The 27,773-nt window shown below is 55.4% G+C and overlaps 1 protein-coding gene across 2 annotated transcripts in view; it reads right to left on the reverse strand.

Annotated features, from left to right (window-relative positions):
* Positions 1-670: 670 nt before the first annotated feature.
* Positions 671-27,773, reverse strand: part of RTN4RL1 (reticulon 4 receptor like 1) — a 70,695-nt gene continuing 43,592 nt past the window's right edge. Inside the window, exons 1-2 of one of the 2 annotated variants that reach the window (XM_045986672.1) lie at positions 8,782-9,189; positions 671-3,830 (exon numbers count right to left, since the gene is read on the reverse strand). In XM_045986672.1, coding sequence (XP_045842628.1) covers positions 2,506-3,830; positions 8,782-8,920 — 1,464 coding nt within the window. In that variant the 5' untranslated portion in view covers positions 8,921-9,189 and the 3' untranslated portion in view covers positions 671-2,505. Of the gene's footprint in view, positions 3,831-8,781; positions 9,190-27,773 lie in introns of those variants that run through there. The other variant, XM_045986673.1, reaches the window with a different exon arrangement.

The following is a 27,773-nucleotide window of genomic DNA, read 5'->3' on the forward strand; positions in this document are numbered from 1 at the left end:
CGGGCGGCGGGAGAGCGCATGTTTTGCTCTGCCGTCCCCGCACTCCTGTTAGTGCAGGTTCCAAGCCTTGTACCGAGGAAGATTGTTCAGTCACACCTGAAAACCCAGCTCTCCCCTCTCTACCGAGGAGAGAACTGCCTCATTCCTCTGAAGCGAGAGAGGCAGGTGCAGCCCCCAGGCCCTCTCCGCGGCCGTCTCAGTGGATCCCTGGCCTCCTGGGAAGCCCTCTGGGCCCCAGGAACTGGCAGCTCCCTTCCGGCCACTCCTGAGGCCTCGAAGAATCCACAGCTCAGCTGCCGCGGGTGTGGCTCTTGGGAACCAGCCAGGAAGGATCCAGGACCAGCCTGGTCCAGAAAGAGCCACAGAGACTGGGCCAGTCCACAGCCAGGGTGTGGGAAGTGAGTCATGTTCCGTGAGGGTGAGGGAGAACCCTAGAACGGAGAACTTATGTGTGTGCGTGTGTTCGCACGCATGCGCACACATGCGTCCCAGTGAGTCAGCGTGCCCCTGCCCCATATGGCTCCTCCTGCCAGCAAACACGCTGTGCCCGACCAGGCTCGCCCCCCCCCACAAAAGCCTGCGATCTGCCACTACTTCGGGAATGTAGGGTTAGGAAATGAGAAACAGGGCTCTTGTCCAAGAGAAATGTTTTTATTATTGTTTTTCTCTCTTCATTGGATTCGGTGTTGTTTCTTGCTCCTCACACACATCCTCTCTGGTGGGGAATTCAGGTTTGGGCAGAGCTCAGAGGAGATGGCGCCCAGCGGGGCCCTGGCCGGCAGCATGGCCAACCTTGACCGGAGCCACTGTTCCCTGACTGCGCTTGCCTGTTCCATGCCCTGCACACATCCCCACTCCTGACCCCTGAGTCCGGCCCCTCCGCCACCGCCGCCAGTCCCTGGGCATCTTCAGAAGGGCCAGGAGGGAGGGGGCCTCAGTAACGCAGAAATGCCTGAGATGGTTCCTGAAATGCCCTCTTTGTTCCCCTTCTGCTAAGGCCACCTGATGCTTTCCCTCCTGCCACCGAGCACAGGACTCTTGCTGGGCTGGCCATCAAAGAGCCTCAAGGAAAAATTCAGCAGCTGAGCTGTGCTGGAGTCCTGGGCTCATGCCCAGAGTCTCCCCAGCCTGTCCAGACCGTCACTGGCAAAAATGCGAGGCCGATGATGACACGGCCCAGCATCTTGGGCTAACACTGTGGCTGCTGCCTGCCCGTCGGCAAAAAAAAAAAAAAAAAAAAAGACCCAGAGCCCCTCCTGGTCCCCTTCTCCATCAAGCCCTCCCCTAGGGCCTGGCTCCCTGATGTCCCATGAGCTGCTTCTCACTTCTCGCCCCTGACAACGACCTCTGGTACAGTGGGGGTGATGGGGTGCTCTGGGGCAGCAGCCGGACTTGTGTTGCATATAAAAACAAGGCGATGCTCTAAACATCGAAGAAGATTGGTCCCCTGAAGTGATTCTTGCTGCCTGGCCCTACCCACTGACACTTTGCCCTAGGCCCTGGCAAGCCCAGGTTATGATGGGGACTGTCGTTGCCAGGTTGGGATTCTAGACAAAAACCCTACAACTCTTCTCTTGCTAGAAATCACCAATAACAACCCTTAGTTCAACAGATATAGTTTTCTGTATAGTTTATACACATGAGAAGACGTACAGTTTGGTAGGAGGGTGGGGAGGGGCCCTGTGCATGTGTGTGGACAGTGTGTGTGTGTGTATATATATATATATATATATACATGTATATATATATAAGTTGACTTAGTTATAAGTCAAGTTATAAGTCAAGTTTAGTTATAAGTCAAGTTATAACTGCACCTCCTGTGAGAGCCTCACTGCATTCGATGCAGTTCTGAATTTCAGCCTCTGATGATCTTTCCTTTGGTAATTGGTTCTTGGAGCCCAGCAGCTGGGCCTGGGTCTGCCAGGGTTGCCTGAGACATCAGGAATGAGAAGCGTTCCCCCCGGGCGGGGAGAGACTGAGGGCTGGAGTGAGGGCAGGTTGACTCTGTGGCCTCAGGCAAGGGCCAAAATGCCGCCTGCTCCAGTGCTCCCAGATGGCTGGGCCACCCAGCCGCTTGGGTGAGCCTCATCTGTTCTCCTCTGAGTCCTGCTTCCTCCAGGAATGGCGGGGCCCTTCAGACCTCTCCAGTGACCAGGATTCCACAGAGCCCAGCTCCTGGGGGCGGGGGGGGGGGGGAGTGCACTGTCCCATTGTTGCTAATGAAGGATTCATTTTGTGTGCTTTAACTGCCTTGCTGGATGGATGTTTTCTGCTGGCACTCGCCAGGGCCTGGCCAGGACAGCTGGGTGTGATGCTCGAATCCCTTCCCACTTTGGGGCTGTACACTTTGGGCTTTATAATCCACAGGGCAGGGCCCAGACAGCAGCTGAAGCCTTTACCAGCCTTTGCCCGAAACCCAGCAGACCCTCGCTTGTTCAAAAAAAGAAAAGAGATTCTGTTCCTTGGTGGACGTGTGGCAATGCTGGGTGCTGGCAGCCCAGGTCCTCAGCGCAGAGTGACCACCAGCCCCAGTATCCAGGCCAGGAGGGAGGCTCCCAGGGAGCTGCCCGAAGAGGCCTGCTGCACCCCGCTGGGGGCACGGATGGGGGTCCTGCGGGCACACTTGCCCTTCCTCTTGGGCCGGGTAGTGGGCATCATGTCAAAGCTGAACTTGTGCTGGTAGTCAGGGACGTAGTCCTGCAGCTCGTGGGCCTGCTTCCCGGCGCCCGCCTTGGACACCTGGTTGCGATTCCTGTGGCTGGTGCAGTTCTTGCCAGGCTTCCTGTAGCCTGGGCGGGAGCCGGGCAGGTGGCCATGCGGGTGGCCCTTGTCCCTGGCAGGGCCGCGGGGCGGGTAGTGCTCCTTGCGGGCGGCCCTGTCGGTGGTGGTGAGTGTGTGCGACTTGATCTGGTGCGGTGAGACTGGCCCCGTGCAGTTCCGGAAGTCCTCGGCCCTCAGCAGCTTCAGGTCCTGGCCTTGGCGCGCCTCGGGGGAGGCGCAGGGGACGGCAGAGCTGGAGCCGCGGAACCTCCGCAGCCATTCCCACAGCGAGTGCGCCCGGCAGCCGCAGTCCCAGGCATTCCCGTTGAGGCGGAGGAACTCCAGGGCTCCCAAGGGCGCCAGGCAGTCGCCCTGCAGCTCGGACAGGCTGTTGTTGAAGAGAAAGAGGGTGGTCAGCCGGCGAAGGTCGTGGAAAGCCTTGTGGTGGACCCACTGCAGCTGGTTCTCGTGCAGCAGCAGCCGGTCCAAGTTCACCAGTCCCCGGAACGTGTCCTGGCCCAGGCTCCACAGCTTGTTGCCATGGAGGAACAGGTGGCTGAGGTTGACCAGGTCCACGAAGATGTCGTCCTGGAGGTACTCGATGTGATTGTCCTGCAGGTAGAGGTACTGCAGGCTGTGCAGCCCGCTGAAGATGCCTGTGGGCAGGGCGCCGAGCCCGCACTTGTAGAGGTAGAGGGCGTGCAGCTTCACCAGGCCCTGGAAGGTCTCCGGCGCCAGCGTCCGCAGCTGCCGGTTGTCGCCAAGGTCCAGCTCCTCCAGGTGCACGAAGCCCTCGAAGGTGTTGGGGTCAATGAAGGTGATGTTGTTGGAGTAGATCCACAGGGTGACCATAGCCGGGCTGAAGTGGCCCTGCTGGAGGACGGTGATGCGGTTGTTCTGCAGGAAGATGCGTTCGCTGTCCTCCGGGATGCCCTCGGGGATGGCGGCGAAGTTGTGTGCCTGGCAGCTGACCGTCATGGGTGCCGGGTAGCACACGCAGTCCCGCGGGCAGCAGCCGCCCAGGGGCAGCTCCCCGGCCAGCAGCAGCAGCAAGAGTTCCACACAGCACCCTGGCGGGGGGGCATGGGAGGGATGGGGAGGGGAGAGAGAGCACAGCCAGGTCAGGGGTGGCTCGGGGAGGTGGGGGACGGAAGGGCACACCATCCCCCCACCCCTTGGCAGGGCTCTGTCCTGGGCTGTGCCCAGCTCGGGGGTCTGGGATGGCAGCCCTCTGAGGGAGGCTCCTGCTGGGAGGAAGGCGGGGGTGAGGCCCAAGCGGGGCCCACACGCTGCGACAGATGACACTCTGGCGCTCCACCCCCGTGGAGGGGGCCAGTCCCAGGCCCAGCTGCGAGGAGAGCTGGGGACCAGACACGCGCGCCGGGAACTCGCTGTACCCTAAGTCCCGCCCCCAAGTCCTAGCCCCGCCCCCAGGCTCCCGGGGGGCCGTTCTGGGGTGGGGGTTCCTCTCCCAGCTGTCACTTACTCCTATAACAGCACCTGAACAGGTACTGATTCAGACTCCTAGTCTAACAAAGTAAATATACGGAGGCCTGAAGAGTCCTTTAGTGTATTCTCTCTCTTTTTTTTAAATATTTTATTTATTTGACAGAGAAAAACACAGTGAGAGAGGGAACACAGGCACGGGAGTGGAAGAAGGAGAAGCAGGAAGCCTGATGCGGGGGCTTGATCCCAGGACTCTGGGATCATGACCTGAGCGGAAGGCACACGCCCAACGACTGGGCAAGGCAGACGCCCAATGACTGAGCCACCCAGGCGCCCCAAGTCTTTTAGCGTCTTCTTAATAACAAAGCATGCATGCAAGACACCAAAGTTCATCTCAAAAGCTGTCTCATTTAGGGTGCCTTCTGTGTCCTCAAATACGTGACAGAGCTCTGTGACTCAGTTTCCTCATTTCTAAATAGTACTAGTGTTCCTTGCAGCGCTGTGAGGATGTGATAATGGGACATGTGTGAAGGCTGGGGGGAGACACCAGGGCTGCCTGGTTTTGGGGCCCCAGGCGCTGCAGAGTGAGGCTGCCCCCCTATCTGGTCCATCTTCTGGACCCTCCCCTCTCTGCACCTCACTCCCAGGCTGTGTGCTCCTGGCTGCTGGTTGCAAACAAGGCTTTGCCTCTCGACCGTCCGGAGCATTTCCTCTGTAGCTTCCCTCTAATTGGACATTAATTAGGCATTCGTTAATGGATCCTTAAAATAATTTATTTTCGGATGTGTCCAGCCTGTGGTCGGATAATAGCCCCGTGCTCATTATCTGAGCGGCCTCATTACAGACGATCATCATTACCTGCCTTTTTCCAGGGTTGCAGCTGCCCCAGGCTGCCCGGCAGGCGCGCCAGAGTGCGAGAACAGGCTCCAGGCCGGTAGCCCCCACCCTGCAGGGCCAGGCAGCCATCTCGTCCCTGCCCAGGTTTGGCCTCTTGCCCGTCCCTTCCAGCTTGGCCAGCTGGGCCTCTGGGGAGAAGGCCAGGGCCTGGGGCAGCTCAGCTGATTCCTGCTGTCAGCTCTGCCCAAAGCATGTAGAAAGAACTCACACTCCTGGCCACTCTCCGACCGGCCTGCTCTTAGCCTCACCCGGGCCACCAGGCCAGGCTCCCAGGCCTGCTGCTGGCCTAGCCTCCTGGCCAGTCTCAGGCAGGCCCAGCCGCCACTGCCACCCCCTCATTCCCGGCAGAAACAGCATCGTAAATAAGTGACAGTTCCCAGCTGTTGGGAGTTATGGGCTCCCAGAGAGTGGCAGCTGCTTCCCGTCCCCCTGTAATCACCCGGCTTCCACCGAACGTTTTCAACATAAAAATCATCGCATATAATTTCGTTTTTGCATAATTGGGTTCGGTTGCGATTTCAGAGCAATTATGACCTCGGTGGCGGCGGCGGTGGTGGCAGTGCAGCTGTAAGGACCCTTTCCGGGCCGGGCCACGCTCTAGGTGGTTCCTGCGGTGTCTTCAGTCATCACCACCACTAGATGGCCTGCAAGCCTCAGCCTCAGTTTCCCTCTCTGTAACATGAGTAGGAGGTGATCGCTTTGCCAATGTGCCCCACATGGAGACTCAGGTCTGACCTTGAGGCCCCCATTGCCCACCACAGTCTGGCAGGGGGTCCCAGCTGTGCAGGGGGAAGCAAGAGTGTGAGGGACTAGGAGCCTGGACACCAAGCCCCAACTGAGTCTCGGGGAGCCTGCGAGATGCTTTGAGCCTCCAAAAGCCAGGGGTGGGAGGAGGGCCCACCCCACACTGGCTGCAGCGTCCACAGAATCTGACACCCCCTTTCCCCTCTCTTGGCAGGCACCCCTCACCTCTGCCCAGGCTGCTGTCTCCCGTCCCTACCTTGCCATTCTGGGGAGGCCTGGGGGGCCCCCTCCCAGCTCAAGGGCCTTCACAGGGCTCACTGTGCTGAAGGGGACCAGGCCATGGCCATGAACTGGAGCTTGTGGGACACACAGTGCCACACCAGACCCTGGGGGCAGGGGTAAGCTACTGCAGGCTTAGTACTAATACCACTCGACATTTGTGCAGCTTATGAAGTTTACAAAGTGCTCCTGCTTGCGCTCCTCTGATTCCCAGCATTACTACGTGGTGGGGGGTTTCCCTGGCCCCCACCGACCTGGATGGGGGCCAACAACCCTTCCACCTGATGTTACAGCTGTGTCCCCAAAAGGCCCCGGGGCTGGGCTTCTCTGAAGTGTCCCCTGAGAAGCTGGGAGCCCCAAGGAGAGCCATAACCCTTCCTTAGAAGGTGTCTAGAAGATTCCTAGGTGCCCCCAGGGAATGTCGGGGCACAAGGAAACCAAGCAGAGACCGCAGTTTGGATGAAAAAAAACAAATGCCCCCAAATCTAGGCATGAGCTGAGCAGCCAGCACGTGAATACACCTTGGTAGGTGTGTGGGGTCAAGGCAGGACCCAGGGCAGGAGCCCTCCATGTCCTTCCTATGAGAGGTGTCCAGGAGGAGGCAGGGCCCCCAGCCAACTGCTTGGAGCCTCTCTCCATCCTTCTGTGCTGCCCACATGCCTGGGAGCCAGCCCAGGGAACCTGCCCTTGCCCTACCCCTGCCTCCTTCCACTGGGCACTGGGGTGGGTCCCTGCTGAATTTGCTTCTCCACCCTGGAAGCTGGTCCCATCTCCAAGGCCCTGGACCAGCCCTCTCAGCCAAACTCACCCACCTCTAGCCCCTGTGATCAAGCCAATAGGTGCTCCAGTCCTGGACCGTCACCCAGCCAGGCAGCAACTCCTGTGCCCCCTCCGTGTGCCAGTGGGAGCCCCGACCCCGCTGATTGCCTGATTATGGTACTAACAATGAGGCGGGTGTCTTTGCTGAGTACTTTAAGATCACAAATTAGCAGCCTGTGAAGGGGAGTTGCACCCCCTCCCATCTACCTCCTCAGCCTTCTCCTGGTGGAGCAGGGGTTGCTGCTCTGCCTCAAGGAGCTGAAGAAAGCCAGGCTGGGCCTCATCCCCCTTTCCTCAGGCTCTCCTCCTCCTCTCCTCCAGGGACACGTGCCCCACTGACTGCTCGGCTATTCCCAAACCTCCTGGCCTCCCACACATCTGAGCTCACCTGAGGCTCCACAGGCTCATTCATTCTTTCCTCCTTTCAGTACTTGCCCTCTTGCAGTGTCCAGTGTGCTAGGGCAGGGAGGAGTCCAGGGAGGAGCCCCGAGATGAACTGGGCAAGCCCTCGCCGGTTCATTAGCAGATAGAGGGGCCCCCAATCCCAGGCAGTCTGGTCAGGTGCTGGGGCCCAGAGTAGGCACCTAAGGGTGTATATATAAGGGGAAGCTCAGGGAAGGTCTCTGCCACCCCTGTGCCACCTCCTCCATGAAGCCTTCTGGTCCCCTGGTAGCATAGAGATTGTATTGTTTACAGGTCCTCCTTCCTACAAAACACAAAACCCTTCACCTGCTGGGAGGGACCTGGCAGGGGGAGGGGATGAGTGGCTGGAACATGGAACAGCACCTCATCCAAGCTACTCAGCAACCCCAGATGTGCTTATGAAGGGTCCTGTGGAGCTGGACCTGGCAGGATAGGTGGGAAGGGCATAACAGGCAGAAGGCACAGCATATGCAAAGGCACTGAGGTGGGGGAACAGGCAGTGTGCCCCCCCACCCCAGACTCCCTTTTCTCTCTGCCTCTATGAGTAGCCAGAGCTCCCAAGAAACTGTTAACACCAGCTCTGTGAGGCTGGGGACACCCAGGCCTGGGGAGGCCAGAGAGGTCACCATTGGAACCAGCACTGACAGGACCTCTGGTCCAGTCCCAGGCCAGATGACCAGAGTGGCAGGGGTCCTGCAGCTTGCCCACTCTGGAAGCAGGAGGGAGCTAACCAAGGAGGAGGATCCAGTCCTAAACACGGATCAGATTCTTTACATGGACTCCTCACACCACCACACCTATCGCAGAAGAAATGAGGCACACGGAGGGTGGAGGTTGGGGCGGAAAGGCTGGCGGATGCCACAAAGCTGGTGAAGAGCGTGGTGGAACAGGCCTCACCCCTGCCTTCAAATCCAGAAGCTCCAAGTTGCCTGAGGCAGGCCCTCCCTGGCCTCAAGGTCTCAGATCCCCCCCCCCCCCACCTCTCCCTACACCTGCGCAGGTACAGCCCCATGGACTGGAATCCCCTGAAGGCCCCCAGGCAGGTCTGCAGGGCTCCGGGAGCCTTCAGAGGCTCGTCAGTCCTGTGGCCAATCCCTCTGGCTCTGCAGCCCACCCCCTCCCCACAGGGCCCCTCTCCCCCACCCTCCTGCCCTAGCCTTGCCAGCTGCTTTTCCCTGAGCCAATCGATGCTAACCAAATGGCTGTGCTGGTCAGATAACAGCCTCAGGCCAGGCTGGCTGCGCTGGACAGAGCTACTGGCGCCCCAGCCCACTTGGCACCATCCCTCCATGCCACACCCCAGTGCAGGCCACTTCCTGTAGCGTCCCCTCACCCCAGCCTGGCCCAGCCCTGGAGACAAGAAAGCCAGTCCAGGGAGACGGGGCTTCCCTCCTCAGCCCCCGCTGAAGACACCTGTGATCCACCTGCCTCCTCCAGACCTCCATGTGTCCAACGCAGTCCCTCTGAAGGTGAGCTGCGGCTCCTCCACCCGCCAAGCCGCCTTCACCCACATCTTCGCCATCTCCGTCTCCGGTGAAGGCAGCGCCTTCATTCTGGCTGCTCAGGCAAGAACCTCGGATTCATGCCAACTTCTCTCTCTAACTTCAGGCTCAGTCTGTCGGGAGTCCTGCGGGCGCAACTTCAAAACGTACCCAGGATCCACCCGTGTCTCCCGGCCACCACCCCAGCCTGGGTCCCCGTCATCTCTCCCCTGGCCTAGTGCCATAGGCTCCTGAGCAGTCCCCAGGCCCCCAGCCTTGCCCCTCCATGTCTCCTAACACAGCGGCGCCAAGTCTGAGTCAGAGCACGTGACCCCTCCACGCAAACCCTCGTTGGCCCCATTGTGCTCAGTAAGACCCTTCAGGTTTTACCAGAGCCCTGGCCACTGCCCTCCAACTCCCGCCCAGCCTCTTCCTCCTTCCTCCTCTTCTTTACGTGTTGGGTGTGTCCTGCCTCCAACCTTTGGCTGCTCTTTCCTTCTGGAGAGCTGCCCAGGACACCTGCAGGGCCCCTGCCCTGACCCCAGCCTTCTGGTCTCTCCCAGGGTCACATTCTCAGTCAGGCCTTCCAGAGCAGCCTATTTAAAATAGAGAAGGAACCCATCCCTACTTTACTTTCCCGCTTAACACTCATCCTCCTCTAATAAATTATCTCATTTATTTATTTATTTATCTTGTTCCTTTTCTGTCCCCTCCCACTGAATGTCAACTCCCCGAGGACAGTGATTTTGTCTGGGGCGTTTCCAGCTTAGCCCCTGGGGCCTAGAGCGGTGCCTGGAACATAGCAGGTGCTCAATAAACAGAGCGGTTCTTACTAATACCGAGGCCGCCAGGAAGAGCAGCCTCAGCTGTGGCTCTCTCTCGATGGCCCCTGTGCCATCAGAGAAGGGACAGAGGGTGGGGAGAGCTCGGCAAGGGAAGACACACACCAGGCCTGTCCAAGGGGCAGTTGACCAACCCAGCTTGGCCTGGGACTCAGGGCTCTCCCAGGACTTGGGACTTTCAGGGCTAAAACCGGTAATGCCCAAACAAACCAGGACAAGTCAGTCATCCTATCTGAGGCCAAGACCAAGCCCTCCTTCTGAAAACCCAAATCTCTGGGCCCAGGAAGGGGAGGGGACACACAGGCAGGAGGCATGAGTGTTCTCTAGAAACCCACGTCTCAGGTCTACTGCCTGCAGCCTGGAAAGCAGGCCCAGCCTACACGGAACCTGTGTGCGCGCGCATGGATCTGAGTACATTTCTGCGCACACGTGTGCTACTGTGTGTTTAGCCGTGCGTGTACATGGCCTCGTATACACATGTATGCAATATCTGAGTACGGGCACGTGTGTGTGCAAGCTCATGTTTATCTCTGGAGGCCACCGGGGGCTGGCAGCCTCGGCGCTTTCGTCCTGCAGCGTCCCTGAACTCCAGCCCAGAGCGGGGGCCCGGGTCTGCGATCTCCCCGCTTTATCTCGACACTCAACTCTGGCTTTGCCTTTAGCTCCCGCTCTCCTCCCTACAGGCTCAACGACCTACCTACTCCAGGGTCACTCTCAGCAGGTGGGAAGCCAGTGGCCCCTTACCAGCAGAGTCCTTGGCTTTTTCCTGCCATGGCGAGCCCCCTGCACAGGCCTGGCTGGGAGGCCTGCTAAGCGGGCCGCCGAGCTCTCAGGGGGCCTCCCTACAGGCTCCCCAGCTTGGCCTAGCGCGTCTGCCACCTCCTTGCTGCGGGGTGCCTTCTTGGGGGGACAGGTGGGATGCTGGAGGCTGGCGTGAGCAGCTCTATACCCCAGTATTGCCTGGCTTTGGGACCAGCCCCACTGGGAGCACCCTTCGGCTGGGCAACCTGGGCGGGTCACTAAACTTCCAAGGCCTCGGTTTTTCAGTCCAGGAATTGGGAGGCCGAGCACCTGCCTTACTGGGTGTTGGAAGCGCTCAGTGAGGCTATGCCCCTGAACCGTGGCCCGGGGCGAGCTGAAGGAGAGTCACTGCCAAGGGTGATGATCGTATTACTGGTGCTGTTATCAAGGGAGCTGCTGCTCACCCCCTCAGGGTTCTCCCCAACCCCCAGTATACCCTGGCTTTCACCCACCCACCCTGCCGCTCCCAGAGCCCAAAGGCGTGGCAGAGGGGCCTGACAGATCAGACACGGAGTCCGGGCTCAGACCTAGGTTCCAGTCCCTTCCCTGCCAGGCCTTGGCTGCCCCCGGGGCACAGCAGGTGGGGAATGGGGTCTTGACCTCTCTACTTTGCCCTTCCTCCCAGTCCCTCCATCTCCATCTGGAGCTGCCGACTCTCTGCAGAATGCCCCAGGTATTCGGGCTCTACCTTCAGCTCGGGAAGCCCCTCTGGGGCTCATAAAATGTGTCCCATGTTATTCAAATTTGCTTCTCAGTCTGGGGGCCCCAGAATCTGGGCTATGATAGCCCAAGGCTGAGGGCCGTGGGCTTCTGAGAGCCAGTCCTTCCCAGGAGGTTTCGAGAATGCTCTGAGTCCTGCCTCCTCCCTCCAAACCCTGGAGCCCACTGTCCCTCCCTCAGAACCACAGCAAACTGTGGACCGACCTGCACCCAGACAAGTTCACTGAAACTGAAGTGGTATCTCAGGTGCGTTTGGTGGGCAGGTGAACCTCTATGGGCCTGGGACTGTCCCCAGGGGCAAGTGTCTATTGCTTGACTGGGGGTCACTGAGGGGACGTGAGGGAGAGAGAGTGGGGCCAGGGATCTAACAAATCCTGAAGACCCTGGCACTGGCTGACACGAAACAGGGGACAGGACCCAGCCTGTAAGAAGCAGGTACAGAACTGTCTTCCAGGAGCCCTTGCTCCTAGTTCCTGGAACAGCCACCCTTTCCTTGTTGTCAGCGAAAGGCGTTCAGAATTCACACCTGGGGTATCGATCACCCGACCACCCGTGCTGAATCTGTCCCCTGACTCCTTCACTCACACGAGGTTGCTCTGAGCTTCGTGCTGCAACAGTGGGATCCAGCTCCTTCCCTCACGGAGCCTACACACTCCAGCAGGGAGATGATTAAGCAAAGGGACCAGACAAGGCCTGACTGACAAAGGGTGGTAGACACTGGGGACACAAGGAGGTTAAGACGGAGACAAACTGGGGCACCTGGGTGGCTCAGTTGCTTGAGCCTCTGCCTTCCTCTCCTCCCTGCTCGTGCTCTCCCTCACTATCTCTGTCTCTCTCTCTCTCAAATAAATTTTTTAAAAGTCTTTAAAAAAAAAAAAAAAAGAAAGACTGAGACATTAGTTTGTGTGCTCATGCAGGGCCTCCCTGAGCAGCAACACCTGTGTTGAAACCTAAAGGAAAGAAAGGAGCCAAAGAACAGAGGCAACAGCAGGTGCAAAGGCCATGGGAAAGGACCAAACTTAGTATAGATGAGGGAAAGAAGGGAAGGGCAGGAGATGCAGTCAGAAAAGTAGGAGGCAGGCTTTGTAGGGACTTGAAAGCCTCGGTTGAAGAGTTTGGATCTAATTCTGGGTGGGTGAGCAGCCACGGAAGAGCGTGATGGGGGAGCAGCATGATGGGATTTGGGGGGGCTGCTACTGGGGCACAAAAAGAGGGGTGGGGCCATGGAATCAGAGTGCAGTAGACAGAATGAGAAATGTTTAGGATGTAGAATTCACAGGACGCACAGGTGGACCAGGGTGAGGAAGGGATGGGGTGGCTCCAGAGGATAAGGGTGCAGTGAGACGGGAGGAACCCTGGGAAAGCAGGCATGGGGGTCTGCTTTCAGGATCTCCGTTTAGGACAGGCGAAGTCTGCGGAACCTGACAGAGATGTTTAACCGGCGGCAAACCGGAGGTGAGAAGCACACTCAGCAGTCATGGGCATAGAGATGGCATTTAAATCTGTGGGAATGGATGAAGCCACCTGTCAAGAGAGGGGATACAGGATCGAGGCCTCCAGCAACACAATTCTGGAATGTCAAGGAGAAGGAGTGGCCCGTGACGTCAAAGGAAATCCACGGCACGTGGTGTGACCGAAGCCAAGAGTGGTTCAAGAAAGAAGGCGGACTCCGCCATCATGGGGGCTGAGAGATGAAGTACGGCTGTTTGGCAACATGGCAATAACTGGTAACACCAGAAAGTTCATTTCTGGGAGAAAGGTGGGCGCGGAATGCACGCTAGAAGGGGAGGAAGAGTGAATGGGGAGACAGCACTGGGTCAGTCAGGACAAGTTAGGGCACGGACATGTGACAAGTGTCCCCAGGGTCTCAGTGGCTGATGACAGAGGCTGGTTTCTTGCTCAGAGATCTGGGTGGAGAACACATCTTCTACCCAGAACCTTACCTGTCTCACGGCAGAGGGGACAGAAGGGACAGATACTGTGGGCAACTACGGGCTTCTGTTTCAAGCAGCACACAGCCTTCCTGCTCATGTTTCATTGGTCAGAGTCAGTCACACGGCCCAGCCTGTCCTCAGTGGGACAGGGAAGAAACCTGGGGTGGGGTGCTGGCGTCAGGGAGCAGTGTCTGTGAGCACCCAGAGGCCACTCCTTCAGAAACTTTGCTGTGAAGGGGGCAGAGAAACAGGGCAGCACCCAGAGAGGGGTGGAGTCCTGGGAGGTTGTCTGCTTTTTAAAGATGGAAGAAACTAGAGCTTGTTTGCAGGCTTGTGGGCATGATTTGGGAGGAGGGAGAGGGAAGAAACTGAAGCAGAAATGGTAGGGCCAAAGGAACCGAGACCCCTGAGCGCTGAAGGAATGGGAGGGACTCAGGTCTGTGCGAATGACAGGATGACGGAGTTACCTCCCCGGCCTCCTTATCTCCCTAAAGTAAAAAGGGGTCATTAGCTGAGATCCAAGGTGTGGAGGAGGGCAGGAGTTTAAATCAAACTACCCCAGTCACATGAGATGTTTGTGGGGGACAAGAAGGTAGGTGTTTGCAAACCCAGGTTTCCGGTGCCCACTGCCCAGCCCCTGCCCAAGTCCTCACCGCCCGCTGCAGGCTGGGGCTCTCCAGCCCCTCTGATGAAGTCTGCTCACGTCACTCCCCTGCTGACAGAACGTGCTCAGCAAACATTCCTTCCACCCCTTCCTTGGGGCCGGGCACCGTGCCAGGAGGGCTCTGGGGACAAAAGACCCAGTTCCTCACTTCTCCGAGCTCAGTCTTCCCCAGATGCCTTCAGGATAGTACATTGTGTCACTCCTCTTGCCTGCCCAGCTGCTAAACCCTCTTCCTGTATTTGGGAGATCTCCCAATTTATGTAAATGAGTCCTTCCCTCCTTGTGGAAGCTGAAAAGGTCAGGCCGGCACTTTCCCAGCCTTCCCTGAAGACTGGGCAAGGCCCGTAACCCAGACTTTGAACTAGGACTTAATGGTGCAGTTAAGCTGGGACCCATGCTTACAAGGACAGTGGCAGTGGCTGTAACAGAACATTGGAGGGAAAAGCTGAAGTATCTTTGTCTTTGTTTGGGGGATCGCTCCCATCTGTAGAGCTCCCAACCGTTTGGAAGAGCCTGTGGGTTACCTGTAAATAGATCTGTTTTTTATTTAAATTAAATTAGTCAAGGCTGGTGTGTCTTTTGGTTGCAAATAAGAACCCCCCCCCAACACACCGGGGCGCCTGGGTGGCTCTGCCTCTGGCTCAGGTCTTGATCCCAGAGTCCTGGGATCTAGCCTGGGATCTAGCTTGCATTGGGCTCTTTGCTCAGCAGGGAGCCTGCTTCCCCCTCTTTCTGCCTGCCTCCCTGCCTACTTGTGATCTGTCAAATAAATAAATAAAATCTTAAAAAAAAAAAAAAAAAAAGAATCCCGCCCTGATGTGAGGTCCCTCCAGCGGAGCTCGTGGGTCTGCTCCCCTCATTTCCACTCTTCCCCCTCTTCTCCCTCATCTCAGCTCCGGGTCTTCCTGCTCCCTTCTCTCTGTCTTCTTGGGGAAGCAGTTCCCCAAGTTCCCTGGGGAGGACCATCCCTTCCCCCTTTCCAGGTGATTCGGGAGGCAGGGCAATCAATCAAGTGGCCGGGCTCAGCCAATCAGGCTGTCTCCTAGGAATTTCAACCTGAACCTAAAGACCAGTGACTCTGTTTGGGCTGTATCCCTCCCTGGTGGGGCCATCCTGAGGACAGTGCCTAATGGTTCTTTCTACCAAGATTCCCAGAGCCACCCTGGTTCTTGCCCTTCGCAGACATGGGTTGCTCAGCTTCTTTGGTCCCATTTGCTTTCCGCAGCGGCCCGCCCAACACCAGCTTCTTGGCTATCAAGATCCAGATTTCAAGGTAAAAACCGTAAGAGACTGTTAATCTCACAAAACCTGGGCACCTGGGAGGCTCAGGGGGTTAAAGCCTCTGCTTCGGCTCAGGTCATGGTCTCAGGGTCCTGGGATTCAGCCCCAAATCGGGCTCTCTGCTCAGCGGGGAGCCGGCTTCCCCCGCCCCCTGCCTGCCTCTCTGCCTACTTGAGATCTCTGTCTGTCAAATAAATAAATAAAATCTTATATATATATATTAAAAAAACCCTCACAAAACAAACTGAGGGTTGTGGTGGGGGGGTTAGGGAGAGGGCGGTTGGGTTATGGACATTAGGGACAGTATGTGCTATGGTGAGTGCTGTGAAGTGTGTAAGCCTGATGATTCACAGACCTGTACCCTTAGGGCTAATAATACATTATATGTTAATATGTTAATTTAAAAAAAGATCCAGATTTCATTCAATTACCAAGTAGTCACGTACTCTAGAGGAGCTAGACTCCTCCCCAGAGTGGGAGAGAGGCAGTCTCTATTAGTCTACTCCATTGTCAGTGATTGGTCCAGATAGGAGCCTGTGACTCCACTCTGACCAATGAGACACAAAGAACATCTACTGAAGGACCGGGGGCGGGGTAAGACTCGTTTTTTTTTTTTTTTTTTTTTTTTAAAGATTTTATTTATTTATTTGACAGACAGCACAAGTAGGCAGAAAGGCAGGCAGAGAGAGAGAGGAGGAAGCGGACTCCCTGCTGAGCAGAGAGCCCAATGTGGGGCTGGATCCCAGGACCCTGGGATCATGACCCCAGTCGAAGGCAGAGGCCTTAACCCACTGAGCCACTCAGGCGCCCCAAGATTCTTCCTTCTTTTGAAAATGGTCATAAGGATGTTCTCTCTTCCCGCTCTGAGTGTGGCTCCTTGAGGATGAAATGCCTGGAGCCAATACACTGTCTTTAGGCCATGAGGGGACCTAAAGGCTTAAAGGCCAAAGCCAGTTCGCCAAAGACTGCAGAGCAAAAAGATGGAGAGAACCTGGATCATAATAATCTTATTTAAGCCAAGGAATCAATCAATCCTGGGATCTCCAACCTTCTTGTAGGACATAATAATTCTTGTTATAGCCATTGTGATTTTTTTTAAAGTTTCATTTTTTAGAAGATTTTATTTATTTGTCAGACAAAGAACACCTGCACACAGAGGAGGAGTGGCAGGTAGAGGGAGAAGCAGGCTCCCCACGAAGCAAGGAGCCTGATATGAGACTTGATCCCAGGACCCTGGGATCATGACCTGAGCGGAAGGCAGATGCTTGACCCCCTGAGCCACCCAGGTGTACCTGATTTGGGTTTTCAATCACAGCCCCAAACACACCTTCCGGTGAGTTCCTCTTTCGCTTAGTCAGTCACACTAGATTTCTCTTGCTTACAACCAAAGAAGTCTAACTTATGTACTTGAGGACTTGGCTCAGACAGGACCTGTCCCAGGAAGCCTCCCCAAACCCTTCCCTCTGGGTTCAAACCCCCACCCTCCTCCATGCTGCTTCCTGTCCGGGCACTCTTAAAGTCACCTGCCTCCCACAGCAGGGGTGACCAGATGGTGCACGGAGCTCACCTACACATGTCTGGAAACTGAAGGACTGAATGGATGATTGCGCTGATGTAATCTGAGCCCAATGCAAAGAAGCCAGGTGCTTTCCTTAGCTGAGGCAGCCTTATTGTGGGCAGATGTAGATATACAGTAAGTTTTAGCAGCCAAAGGCCACCAGGTACCTCGTGCCTAAGAGGATAAATGAGTCTACAAGGCATTTCAGGCCTTGCCTCACAGGTCTTTCTCTTCTGAACTCTCTGCAGAGTCCTGACTGGCCGCTTAAGACCCCTGCAGGGAATGCTCTAAATGTATTTGTGGTGTTCTGTGTCTTAATCTGAGCAGTGGACTCGGGGATGTTTGTTTTATTATTCTCTATTCCTTAAACATACTATGTATATATTTTTTTAAGATTGTATTTATTTATTTATTTATTTATTTGAAGGACAGAGACAGGGAGAGAGGGAATATAAACAGGGGGAGTGGGAGAGGGAGAAGTGGGTTTCCTGCTGAGCAGGGAGCCCGATGCAGGGCTCGATCCCAGGACCCTGGGATTATGACCCAAGCTGAAGCCAGACGCTTAACGACTGAGCCATCCAGGCGCCCCTTAAACATATTATATTTTGATGTATGCATTTAATATTTAATAAAGGAAATACATTATGGAGGGGGAAAAAAGACATCTTGCAGGGTCTAGCTAAGAATCTCAGGTCCCAGGCCTTGACTTGCCTCCTCCTCCCCGCTGTCCTCCTCCCTGTGGTCCTGGGCCCTGTGCTTTCTCCAGGGACCAGCCAGCAACACAATCCAGCCTCTGACCCCAGACCTGGGAGCTTTGACCCAGGGAGAAGTGGCACGGGCTTTCCCCATGTGGTTCCCAAACCCTATGTTCCCCCGTAAGGTTTTTCTATTTAAAGCCAGTCTTCATCATTTATTTTAACTCTAAAGTAATACTTGCCAATTGTGGAAACCATGGAAAGTAGAGAAGTGAAAAGGAAGAAAAATCATCACAATCCCATTACCCTTGACAACCATCGGCAGCGCCTTGCTGTGCTTTCTCTCTGTACTTCCTTCATTTATGTAGGGATATATAAAATTTAAATAAAAATTTTATTTAAAGCAATAAAATTGGGATCGTGCTGTATATGAGCTCTATATCTTGCATCTTCTGCTTAACTTAGACCATTCATCCATTCAGCAGCTCTCCAGGTGCCTTCGTCTGTGAGGCTCTCCAGTGAGGGGGCTCAGCAGGCAGAGTGACCCCAGCCCCCCACAGTTGGGATCAGATACTCCTCAAATGGTCACACCCATACATAATCACACCCTGAAAAGGAGAGTCCAGAGAGAGAGATCCAAGTAGCTATGAGGAATGTGGGGGCTTCCCTTGGCAGTGGAAGCGGGAAGGCTGGGAGAGTTTGAAGATTGGGAAGAACTCCACTTGGAGGGTGAGGGGAGGTGAAGTTCCAGGCAGAGGGAACAGCATGTGCTGAGGGCCGGGCCAGAGGAAGCACACAGCGGAGTACCAGAAGAACGGTGTGGTAACAGTGTAGAGATTGCAGAGTTCTGTATGGACGGACCATAATTTTGTTTATCTGTGGAATATTTTCATTGTTTCTCATTTTTCACTGTTACAGATTATCATGACAAAATTGGTAATATTAGTTGCCTCCTGGGAGGACTACTAAAAGCTCAGGGACCAGGGAGAGAGGAACGTCACTGTATACTTGACATCATATGTTTGGTTTATTGCCATGCGAATGTTCTTATTGATTCTTTTTTTTTTTTAAGATTTTATTTATTTATTTGACAGAGATCACAAGTAGGCAGAGAGAGAGAGGGAAACAGGCTCCCTGCTGAGCAGAGGGCCCAATGCGGGGCTCCATCCCAGGACCCTGGGATCATGAACTGAGCTGAAGGCAGAGTCTTTAAACCACTGAGCCACCCAGGTGCCCCATTATTGATTCTTTCAAGAGTCAGTGGGGCACCTGGGTGGCTCAGCTGGTTAAGAGTCTATCTTGGGCTCAGGTCATGATCCCGGGGTCCTGGGATCAAGCCCCGTGTCGGGCTCCCTGCTCAATGGGGAGCCTGCTTCTCCCTCGCCTACCAGCTCGTGCTCTCTGTCTCTCTCTCAAATAAAGTTAAATAAAATCTTCAAAAAAAAAAAAAAAGTCAGCTAAACTAAACAATGTTGGAATGAACATCTTTGTGCATAAAGCTTTGTCCGAATTTCTTGGCCTTTCCCTAAATCAGATACATTGAGTCAAAGTCCCCTGATGCACGATGACAAATCACCTTCCAGGGAGTTCAGCTCATGGAGCCTTAAGTTCTATACCCAGAAGATCACCAGTCGCAGGGACTTTCAGAGACCCTGCTCTTCCCCGTTTGCCTTCCCAACTGGACTGAGCCACTCGAAAGAAACAAGAGCTATGCACCTCATATGGAGAGATCTCTGGGGCAGGGAAGCAAAGGAGATGAAGGTGCGTTGACAGAACCAAAACCGGGGTATCACATACACTCACTGAATGCTCCAAAAAAATTATTACAGAACTATCAATAGCCCCATTTTACGGTTGAGAAAAATAAGACTCAATAAAAGGTGGGGATTCGTCCAAGACGGTAGAACCGAGATTCAAACCAAAATCTCTCTCTCTTTTCTAAAAAAGATTTATTTATTTATTTGAGAGGGGGAGAGAGAGGGAGAGAGAGCACGGGCAGGGGGAGGGACAGAGAGAGAAGCAGGCTCCCCACTGAGCATGGAACCCAATGCGGGGCTCGATCCCAACACCCTGAGATCATGACCTGAGCCAAAAATCAAGAGTTGGGTGCTTAACCCACTGAGCCACCCAGATGCTCCAGCCCTCTCTTTCGAGGCTACAGCTCTCTCACAGGCCCTTGCTGAGCCTCACCCCCTCGGGCCCCCCAACAGGCACGAACTGTGTCCTTGTTCCCTTGTCAATAACTTCATTCCTGCCCCTGTCTTCATTATTTATTTTCTCTCCTGGTGCCTCACACTTATGAGGCTGGGGAAATGGACAAGGCAGCTGGGAAGGAAGTGGAAATTCTGTGTAATACCATCGTCTGTATCACAAAACTTGTCTTAAGTACCAGCCCCAGGGATTTACTGGAGTTGGTGCGACAGAGGTGGGGCTGAAGGTCAGATTAAATTGGACTGGTAACCCCAGGGGGATACTTGAAAGAGGTTGCTAAAGAAAGCATTTCTGGCAGGAATGTGAGCAGCGGGCAGCATGCTGGTCAGCCGGCCAGGTCAAGCCTGCTTCGTGGGGCTCAGTGGTAACAGGCTTGGGTTCACATGTCCTCCCCCGGAAACCTGAAATCTTGCTTTTTTCCCCCCCAATAATGAGTTAGTATAAAAATGGATCTTGAATAAAATTGTCTGCAGTTTTCAAATTTCAAACTGCATTAGTCAAAATATATCAGATTTCCGTGTACCGACTTACCACCTGCTCAAAATCTGATCCTTTTTCAGCTGGAATGTATTGAAATATGAATCACCTCTCCTGAGAGGAAAAAGGGAAAAGCAGCAGAGGGAAGACCCTTTGAAAATGTGCCGGTGGGAGAACTGCAATCCTGTGTGGCTTGGGGCTCCCCCAGCCTCCCCCAGCCCTCCCCTCAGCGATGGCTGCTAGGTGGTCCCAGCCCCTCGGCCGCTTCCCCGTGAAATCTGATTTCTGGCTCAAACCCCTAGGCCCTGGGCAGTCTCTGCTGCCCGCTGCACAGCACCATCTCCCGTCCTGCAACCTTTAAGAAGCACCAGCTATGAGCCGGGAGCACAGGTGCACCAGAGAAGCCGATCTTGCACTCATATCGCGGAATCCAGGAGTGACTTCGTTGTCACTCCCTCATGCACTCACCCTCTTAGCAGCACTGGACACAGTTAGCCCTCCCTTCGGGAAACACTTCCTTCTCTTTACTTCAGAGACAGTAAAGCCCACCTGGCCGGCTGCTCTTCTTGGTCTGCTCGGCTAGCCTAGCCGTTCCCCCTCTGCCTGATCTCTGCATATCCCGATTCCCCAGGGCTCAGCACTTGGACCTTCCCTCTTCCACACGCATCCAACCGGGGAGCTCAGGTTTTCAGTACAGTCTCCACTGGGCGGAAGACCAGATACTCATCTCGTTCCCGAACTCCAGACCAGCCTACCCGACATTGCCACGTGGATATCTGACCAGCAGCCCCACTTGACGTGCCCTAAAGGTCTTTCTCCCCATCTTAGTAACTGACAACTCCATCCTTTCAGTCGCTCAAGGTGAAGATGTAGACCTCATAACCTTGTTCCCTTTCCCCTCAATCCACCAAGTCCCGTGGGCGCGACCCTTTACATAAATCCCAGGGGCGCCTGGGTGGCTCAGTGGGTTAAAGCCTCTGCCTTCGGCTCGGGTCATGATCCCAGGGTCCTGGGATCGAGCCCCACATCTGGCTCTCTGCTCCTCGGAGAGCCTGCTTCCTCCTCTCTCTGTCTGCCTCCCTGCCTACCTGTGATCTGTCTCTCTCTCTGTCAAATAAATAAATAAAATTTAAAAAAAAACACAAACGTTTACATAGATCCCAAATGCATCCACATCACTCTATTCCCACTGTGGGCCCCTCCTACCCCTGTCCCAAGCTGCTGTCCTCCCTCCCCTGGACAGCTGCAGTGGTCTCCCTAACGGGTCTCCCTGCTTTTCCTTCAGCTTCATCACCACCCACAGCCCACACCACAGCCACAAAGATCTTGGAATACAGAAAGAGCTATCGGATTACTTTTCAGGTTACTTCCCTGCTTGAAATCTCCCAGTGGCTTTCCATTGGGCCAAACAGAATGCAAACTCCCTACCAACCCCCAGCATCCTCCTGACCCAAACCCCACCCTACCCCACCACCTCCCCAGCACCCCCTGCACCAGTACCCCCCATCCCTGGCTGCAGGAGCCTTCCTGTCCCTAAGCCCATGGCTAGCTCAGTCTTTCGTTTTGTCGTTTTATGGTAAAACACACACAACCGAAAACATACCATCTTCACCATTTTAAAACGTACAGTTCTGTGGCATTTAGTACATTCACGATGTTGGGCAAACATCACCACTATGGAGTTCTAGAACATTTGCATCATCCCAAAGAGAAATCCCATACCCATTAGCAGTCATTCCCCATTCTTCCTCCCCCCGCCCCCGGCAACCATTAATCTGGTTTCTGTCTCTGAGGATTTACCCACGCTGGATATCTCATACAAACAGAGCGATACAGTGTGTCTGTCTGGGAGTTTTCCCACCAACTGTTCCTGACTGAATACTCTGGCCCGGGGCCCTTGCAGGACCCTACCTCCTTCTCAGCATTCTGGCCTCAGCTAAGGCATCTCGTCTCTGTCTAAAGCAGCCGCCCCTACCGCCCCAGTCCCTCTTGATTACATAAGTAGCCCGCTCTAGGTCCCTCTTAGCACTTAACACTCACTCAGAGTATCAGGTTTAATTGTTTGTTTACATGTTTATTGTCTTCCCCCTTGTCTGCTTCTTCCCTAGGATGTCCGCAGCCTCCAGGACGGTGCCCGGCACCCAAGGGGCACTGGCTCGCTCCGCGATCACTTGTGGATTGAACGAACAAGCCTGCTACCAGCGCTGGGATGGAGCGTCTACGATACTATGGAAACATGGAGGAGGAAGCAAGCAAGCAAGCAAGGAGCTGCCTGGACTGGAGTCCCAGCGGGAAGGCAGCCTCCAAGGGCATTCAAGGGGGAAGGAACTGCACGGTCAAAGGCCTGGAGGCATGAGAGAGCATGTCCAGTGTGGTGTCTTCTCTAGTTTGTGATGTGTCCCCTGATTGCTCCCCAGCCTCCCGCAGCGAGGACAGAGTGTATGGCTGGCCACTGGTTTTCATACAAGATGTAAGGGGCTGGCAGGAGAGGAAGGACAGAGTCTTTTTCCTTTGTTTCTCCCCCCCTGGTTTCAGCATGTGCTGCACATCCCCACGGACACAAAGGAAAGCAGGCTTGTTCCAAGTTTTCTGATTTGGGGGTCAGCCTGCAGCCACCTTTAAGAGAGAGGGGAAGGGAACCCCTGGCTGGCTCAGTCAGGAGAGTATGTGATGCTCAGGGTTGTGAGTCTGAGCACACGCTGAGTGTAGAGATCACTTAAAAATAAGTATTTTTAATTTTTTTAAAAAGATTTTATTTATTTGACAGACAGAGATCACAAGTAGGCAGAGAGGCAGGCAGAGAGAGAGGAGGAAGCAGGCTCCCTGCTGAGCAGAAAGCCGGATGCGGGCTCGATCCCTGGACCCTGGGATCATGACCCAAGCCCCTGGGATCATGACCCAAGCCGAAGGCAGAGGCTTTAACCCACTGAGCCACCCAGGCGCCCCAGTATTTTTAATTTTTTATTTTAAAAAAGATTTTATTTATTTATTTGACACACAGAGAGAGAGATCACAAGTAGGCAGGGCGGCAGGCAGAGAGAGAGTTCGAGGAAGCAGGCTCTCCATTGAGCAGAGAGCCCGACACGGGGCTCGATCCCAGGACTCTGAGACCCTGGGACCACGGCCCGAGCCAAAGGCAGAGGCTTAACCCACTGAGCCACTGAGGCGCCCCTAAAAATAAGTATTTTTTAAAAAGAGAGAGAGAGATGAGAAGGCGGAAGGGCACGATGGTGATGGTGTAGAGTATAGATGACTGTCCGCTGTGTTTCAAGGCTGGGTGGCCTCCCCGGAGGGAGGCAGAGCTAGGATGGACCTGCAGGCCCCCTGCTCCCCGGCCACGGACCCTCTTTGCTGGTCTTACCTTTCAGGACTAAGCCACCAGCTCCTCCGGGTACTAGGCTGTCTGTAAGCCCTGTATCTTTTATTTCTCCTGATCGAATCAGGCCCGGCTGACCCAGGCCCTGTGGCTCTGGGAGTACAGCTCAGCTCCCAGGAGGAGAGGCCCTTCCCCAAAGCCAGGAGGCTCAGGAGGGCAAATTCAATTGTGTGCAAGGCAGGAGCCATTAACCTGTCTGTGTACTTCGGTGGCCCTACCCCTCCTCCCCTCTGCCAGCTGGCCTGTCCAGGCTACCTCTCCCAGATTCCAGCCTCCCACCATCCCAAGGGCCACTACTGCCCCTGGGCTGTTCTCAGCCTCTTCTGTCCTTCAGTGCCCCATAGTTCTCTTCATCCCTGCCTCTAGGGTCCGAGTGGATTTTGAGCTGAGCAGGAAAATGAGTCCATGCGGAATTCGCTCTCCTCGGAGGCAAGCCAGGCTCTTGGCCATTCCTACCCCTGGGGCCATCTGAGCAGAGTGCTGAGATCTCGAACACCTATGCCTAGGGTAGGGCCTAGAGCTGGGCTGTCCAGTGCGCTGGCTGCTACCCACGTGTGGCTTCCGAACGCTTGAAATGCGGCTACCTGGGAGGCCTAGTACAAAAAAGGATGCTCGTTATATTCATTACATGTTGAAATGATAATACTTTGACTATATGGGCTTAAATGAAAATAAAAACATTTTAAATGAATTTCACTTGTTGCTTTTTACTTTTTTTTAATGGAGCTACTATTTAAAGTCCCTGTTGCTCAACATTTCTATTGGACAGAACTGCGCGCGAGTGGTTGGGCACGGGCTCATCTCCTTGGCTCCCTGGACTCCTCCTTGCCCTCAGGGGAGGGGAGCAAAAGGAAGAGGACCAGAGCAGGACCCTCCAAAGGCTGGTCCTGTTTGGAGGACACCAGTCCTGACACCCATTCAAAGGGCTCCCCTAAGTGAGCACAGCTGGAGGACCAGGGAAGGGCGGGCCCAGAGCAGTCCTGGAGGCAGGCTCCAGGGAGGGGCGTGGCCTGGGGCAGAACGCGGGAGGGACTGCCTTTCCTGTCATTCATTGTGGCTCTAGCACCTGGTGCCTGCGGCTGCCTGGGCACTGCTAAACGCAGCTGTGGGCAGGACAGACCCAGGGGCTACCTTGGGGAGGCTCATGCTGTCCCGGGATGGCAGGCCCACAGCAGATCCCTGTAGCCCCCAGGAGGAGGGACGGCAGCAGGGGTGAACCCCGGAATCCGAGAGCCCCAGGAGGTGGCTCTGAGCAGAGGGAACAAACAGAACTCCAAGCAGGAGTGCCGCAGACCTGAGAAGGGAAAGAGGAGAGGGAGAGAGAGAAAAGAGAAAGAAAAAATGAAGAAGAAATGAGAGTCAAGACAGACAGCCAGGTGCCCATGGAGGGCGCAGCCCTGGGGCCCAGAACTGATGAGGCTGCGTGAGAAGGTGTGACCAGTGGAGAAAGGATGCCCAGAACGGGGCCGAAGAAGCGGACTGGAGGTTCCTGTATGGGAACGGGGCGGGGCGGGGGGGGCGGCGGGGGAGGGAAGGAAGCCTCCCGGGGTAACACATTCTCGCTAAAACAGGGAACGGTGGGTGGCACCACTCGGGGACAAGCTGTAGGCTTGATGGAGAAGGAGGGACTGTGATGGGACTGCTGGGAAGGCCAGTTTGGGGAAACTGGTCTCCTGGTGGTCTCTCCGAAGGGCTACCCAGTGTGCTCACCGTGGCGGAGGGAGGCAGGATGGGAGCACTTCGGAGGAGGTCCAGCTAACCCTCCAGGGACTCAGGGCAGCGCTGGTGAAGACCCCTGGCCGCCCTGTACCTCGTGAACATGCGCCACTATGGAGGACTATGGCTTCTGTCTTCCCCCCAACCCTGGAAGGGGACCACTTGCTTGCTTTCCTGCTTCAAAGCCCACAGTACCCTTTCAGGCTCTCCACTAGAGCTCCCGCTTCCTGCCCCAGAACAGAGCCGGCTCCGTCTCCACAGCCAGGAGGAGGAACAAATCAGGAGCACCTCCAGAGCTAATGAACGATCTGAGCCGTCGGATCGGGTCAGCAGTCCCCTACCAGCCTCCCTGGCCCTCTGTGATGGCTCATTATTCCAGTATTCCCAGGAGACAGATGGAATTTTCCCCAACATCGCCTAATTATGTTCCAGCTGTACGTGATACAGTGACATGTGTCCCAGGCACACACACAGTTCCCAGTAAGACCAGGCAGGGAGCGTTCCCGCGGAGGGTGTGAACCGGGATGTTTTAATCTTGAAGGGTAAACCAAGAGCCCTTACCCAGGAAGTCCCCAGAATGACACCCTCCTCTGGGTCTAGAGCGTGGCCCGCCCCTGGGTGACTGATAAAAGGAGCCCTGAGGCCACAGAAGGTCAGGTGGGAGAAACTTCAAAGGGAGGACAGCTAGGGGGTGGGGGGAGCTTGGGGGACCTGTGTTTCCTGAGAGCCCGGGATTAGGGATGGGATGTGGTTCTATCAGGAGTCTCGGGAGCATTCCAGCTGAATGCAGGGCCCCCTTGGATTGATTCCTTCCCCATGCCAAGGGGAGTCTCTCGGCGTGTTCCCAGCCTGGGAGTGTCCCTAGGATGGGGGAGGACAGGCTGTCTTCTGGGGCCCTGCGTGGCCCTCAGCCTCAGCGACTGCCCACACCCACTACCAGAGCCCTGGGACACTGAGCTGGGTATGGAAGCTCCCAGGGGACTGGGCAGGCTCCTTAGCACCCTCCTGTTCCTCCAGGCCCCTGTTCCATCACTCAGGATGTGAGTCGGTGCCTCTGCAGGTCCCGGCTCACAATCTTAGCGGGTCTCAGCTCTGCGGCCTCCCCAGCATCGTTGGTGCCCATGGCCTTCACAGCCTCTGGTCCGATCACTTCCGTGGCCATTCCAAATCTTCCCCGCTCCTTGAATCCCTAGCCTTGGCCTCTGGGCCTGATGCCTCACCTTCACACATTCAGCCTCAGAGCTAAAGGCCTCAGGCCTTCTGCCCGAGGCAGGTTGGCTCTGGCCCCTCTGGCCCAGCCCTCTCACCTTTCCCTGTGCCAAGGTTTCAATTCAAATGCCCCCAGGGGCCAAGCAGGAAACAGAAAAGGACAGAGATGGCCAGGTGGCAACCTGGAAGCCAGGCCCCTCCAGAGGGCCCCAGGATCTAGCTATTGTTGCCCCGAGAGAAGGGAGGCCCTGGGTTATCAATCAGGTCTTTCGATTTTGCCAGGGGCTGGAAATCAGGATTTTTTTTTTTGCATGCATGCATGCATTGATTGGCAGCAAACAAAACAAACCAAACAAAGAGCAAACATGGTGTGGGCCAATACAATTCCTGTCAGCCTGATCTAAGCCGGGCTTTCTGACGGCTGCCTCCGTGTGCGGTGTCCCCTCAACCCCGGACTCTTGGGCCTCCCCACTTCTGCTCCTTCTCTGCCTACCACCTGCTCAGCTCTCCCTCACTGCACGAAACACTGCCCGACCACAGACTCCCTGCAGCTAACTCCTCCTTCGTCCCAGGCAAATGTCTTGAAAGGCAGGCCTCCTTCACCTCCTGTCTCTCTCTTCCAGCCCCCACACCTAGGATTTCACCCCTTCTCACACTCCCAGCCCAAATCCAACAGTTTCTGTCGCTGGCTGGCCTCCACGGCCCCTGGGCACAAAGCCGCCCTTCGAATCCCCTCCTGCCAGATTTCCTCAACATGGCTCTCTCCTGGGTGCACCCCAACCTGGCTCTACTGTGAACATTCCTTCTCAGTCCCTGTCATGGGCACCTCTTCCTCTTCTCATTTGACCCACAGTCCCAGGGGCACCAGGACCCCGGCCACGTTATCTGCGCTTGGCTCTCTCTGGGCTCCAACTCTGAGTCTCCAATGCTTCCCTGGACACATTCCCTGGACCTTCCAGACTCTTCCTACTCAACATTCATGAAAAAAACACAATCCTCCAAGCTTCCTCCCCTCCTCCTGGGTCACCGTCTTGGGGATCACTACCTTCCCTGTTTGCAAAACACCTGGACTCCTTCTCCCGTGGGCCCTGCTCACCAGGTCTTGGAGACTCCATCTGCCTCAGGAACTCTCTCCTGATGGTACAGCTGCTTCTGGCTAATTTCCTGCCTTCACCCTTGCCCTGCTCTGTCTTCTCCTGAAGACTTTTTCTTACACTTGGCTCTGACTCTATCACTCTAAATGTTTGTGACCCTTCTTTCAGGAGGACGTCTAACTCTTTGCATTGTGTCCTGGGTCCTGAGCCCACATCCCCCCTCCCATCATAAGCCCAGCCATGTCAGCCTGCTGTAGTCTCTCTCTCAATCTCTCTCTCTCTCTCTCTTTCTTTAAGAGAGGGAGAAATGGGGGGAAGGGCAGAGCAAGAGAATCTTAAGTAGGCT

The sequence above is a fragment of the Meles meles genome, chromosome 18 (genome assembly GCF_922984935.1).
Source record: "Meles meles chromosome 18, mMelMel3.1 paternal haplotype, whole genome shotgun sequence".
Taxonomy (NCBI): domain Eukaryota; kingdom Metazoa; phylum Chordata; class Mammalia; order Carnivora; family Mustelidae; genus Meles; species Meles meles.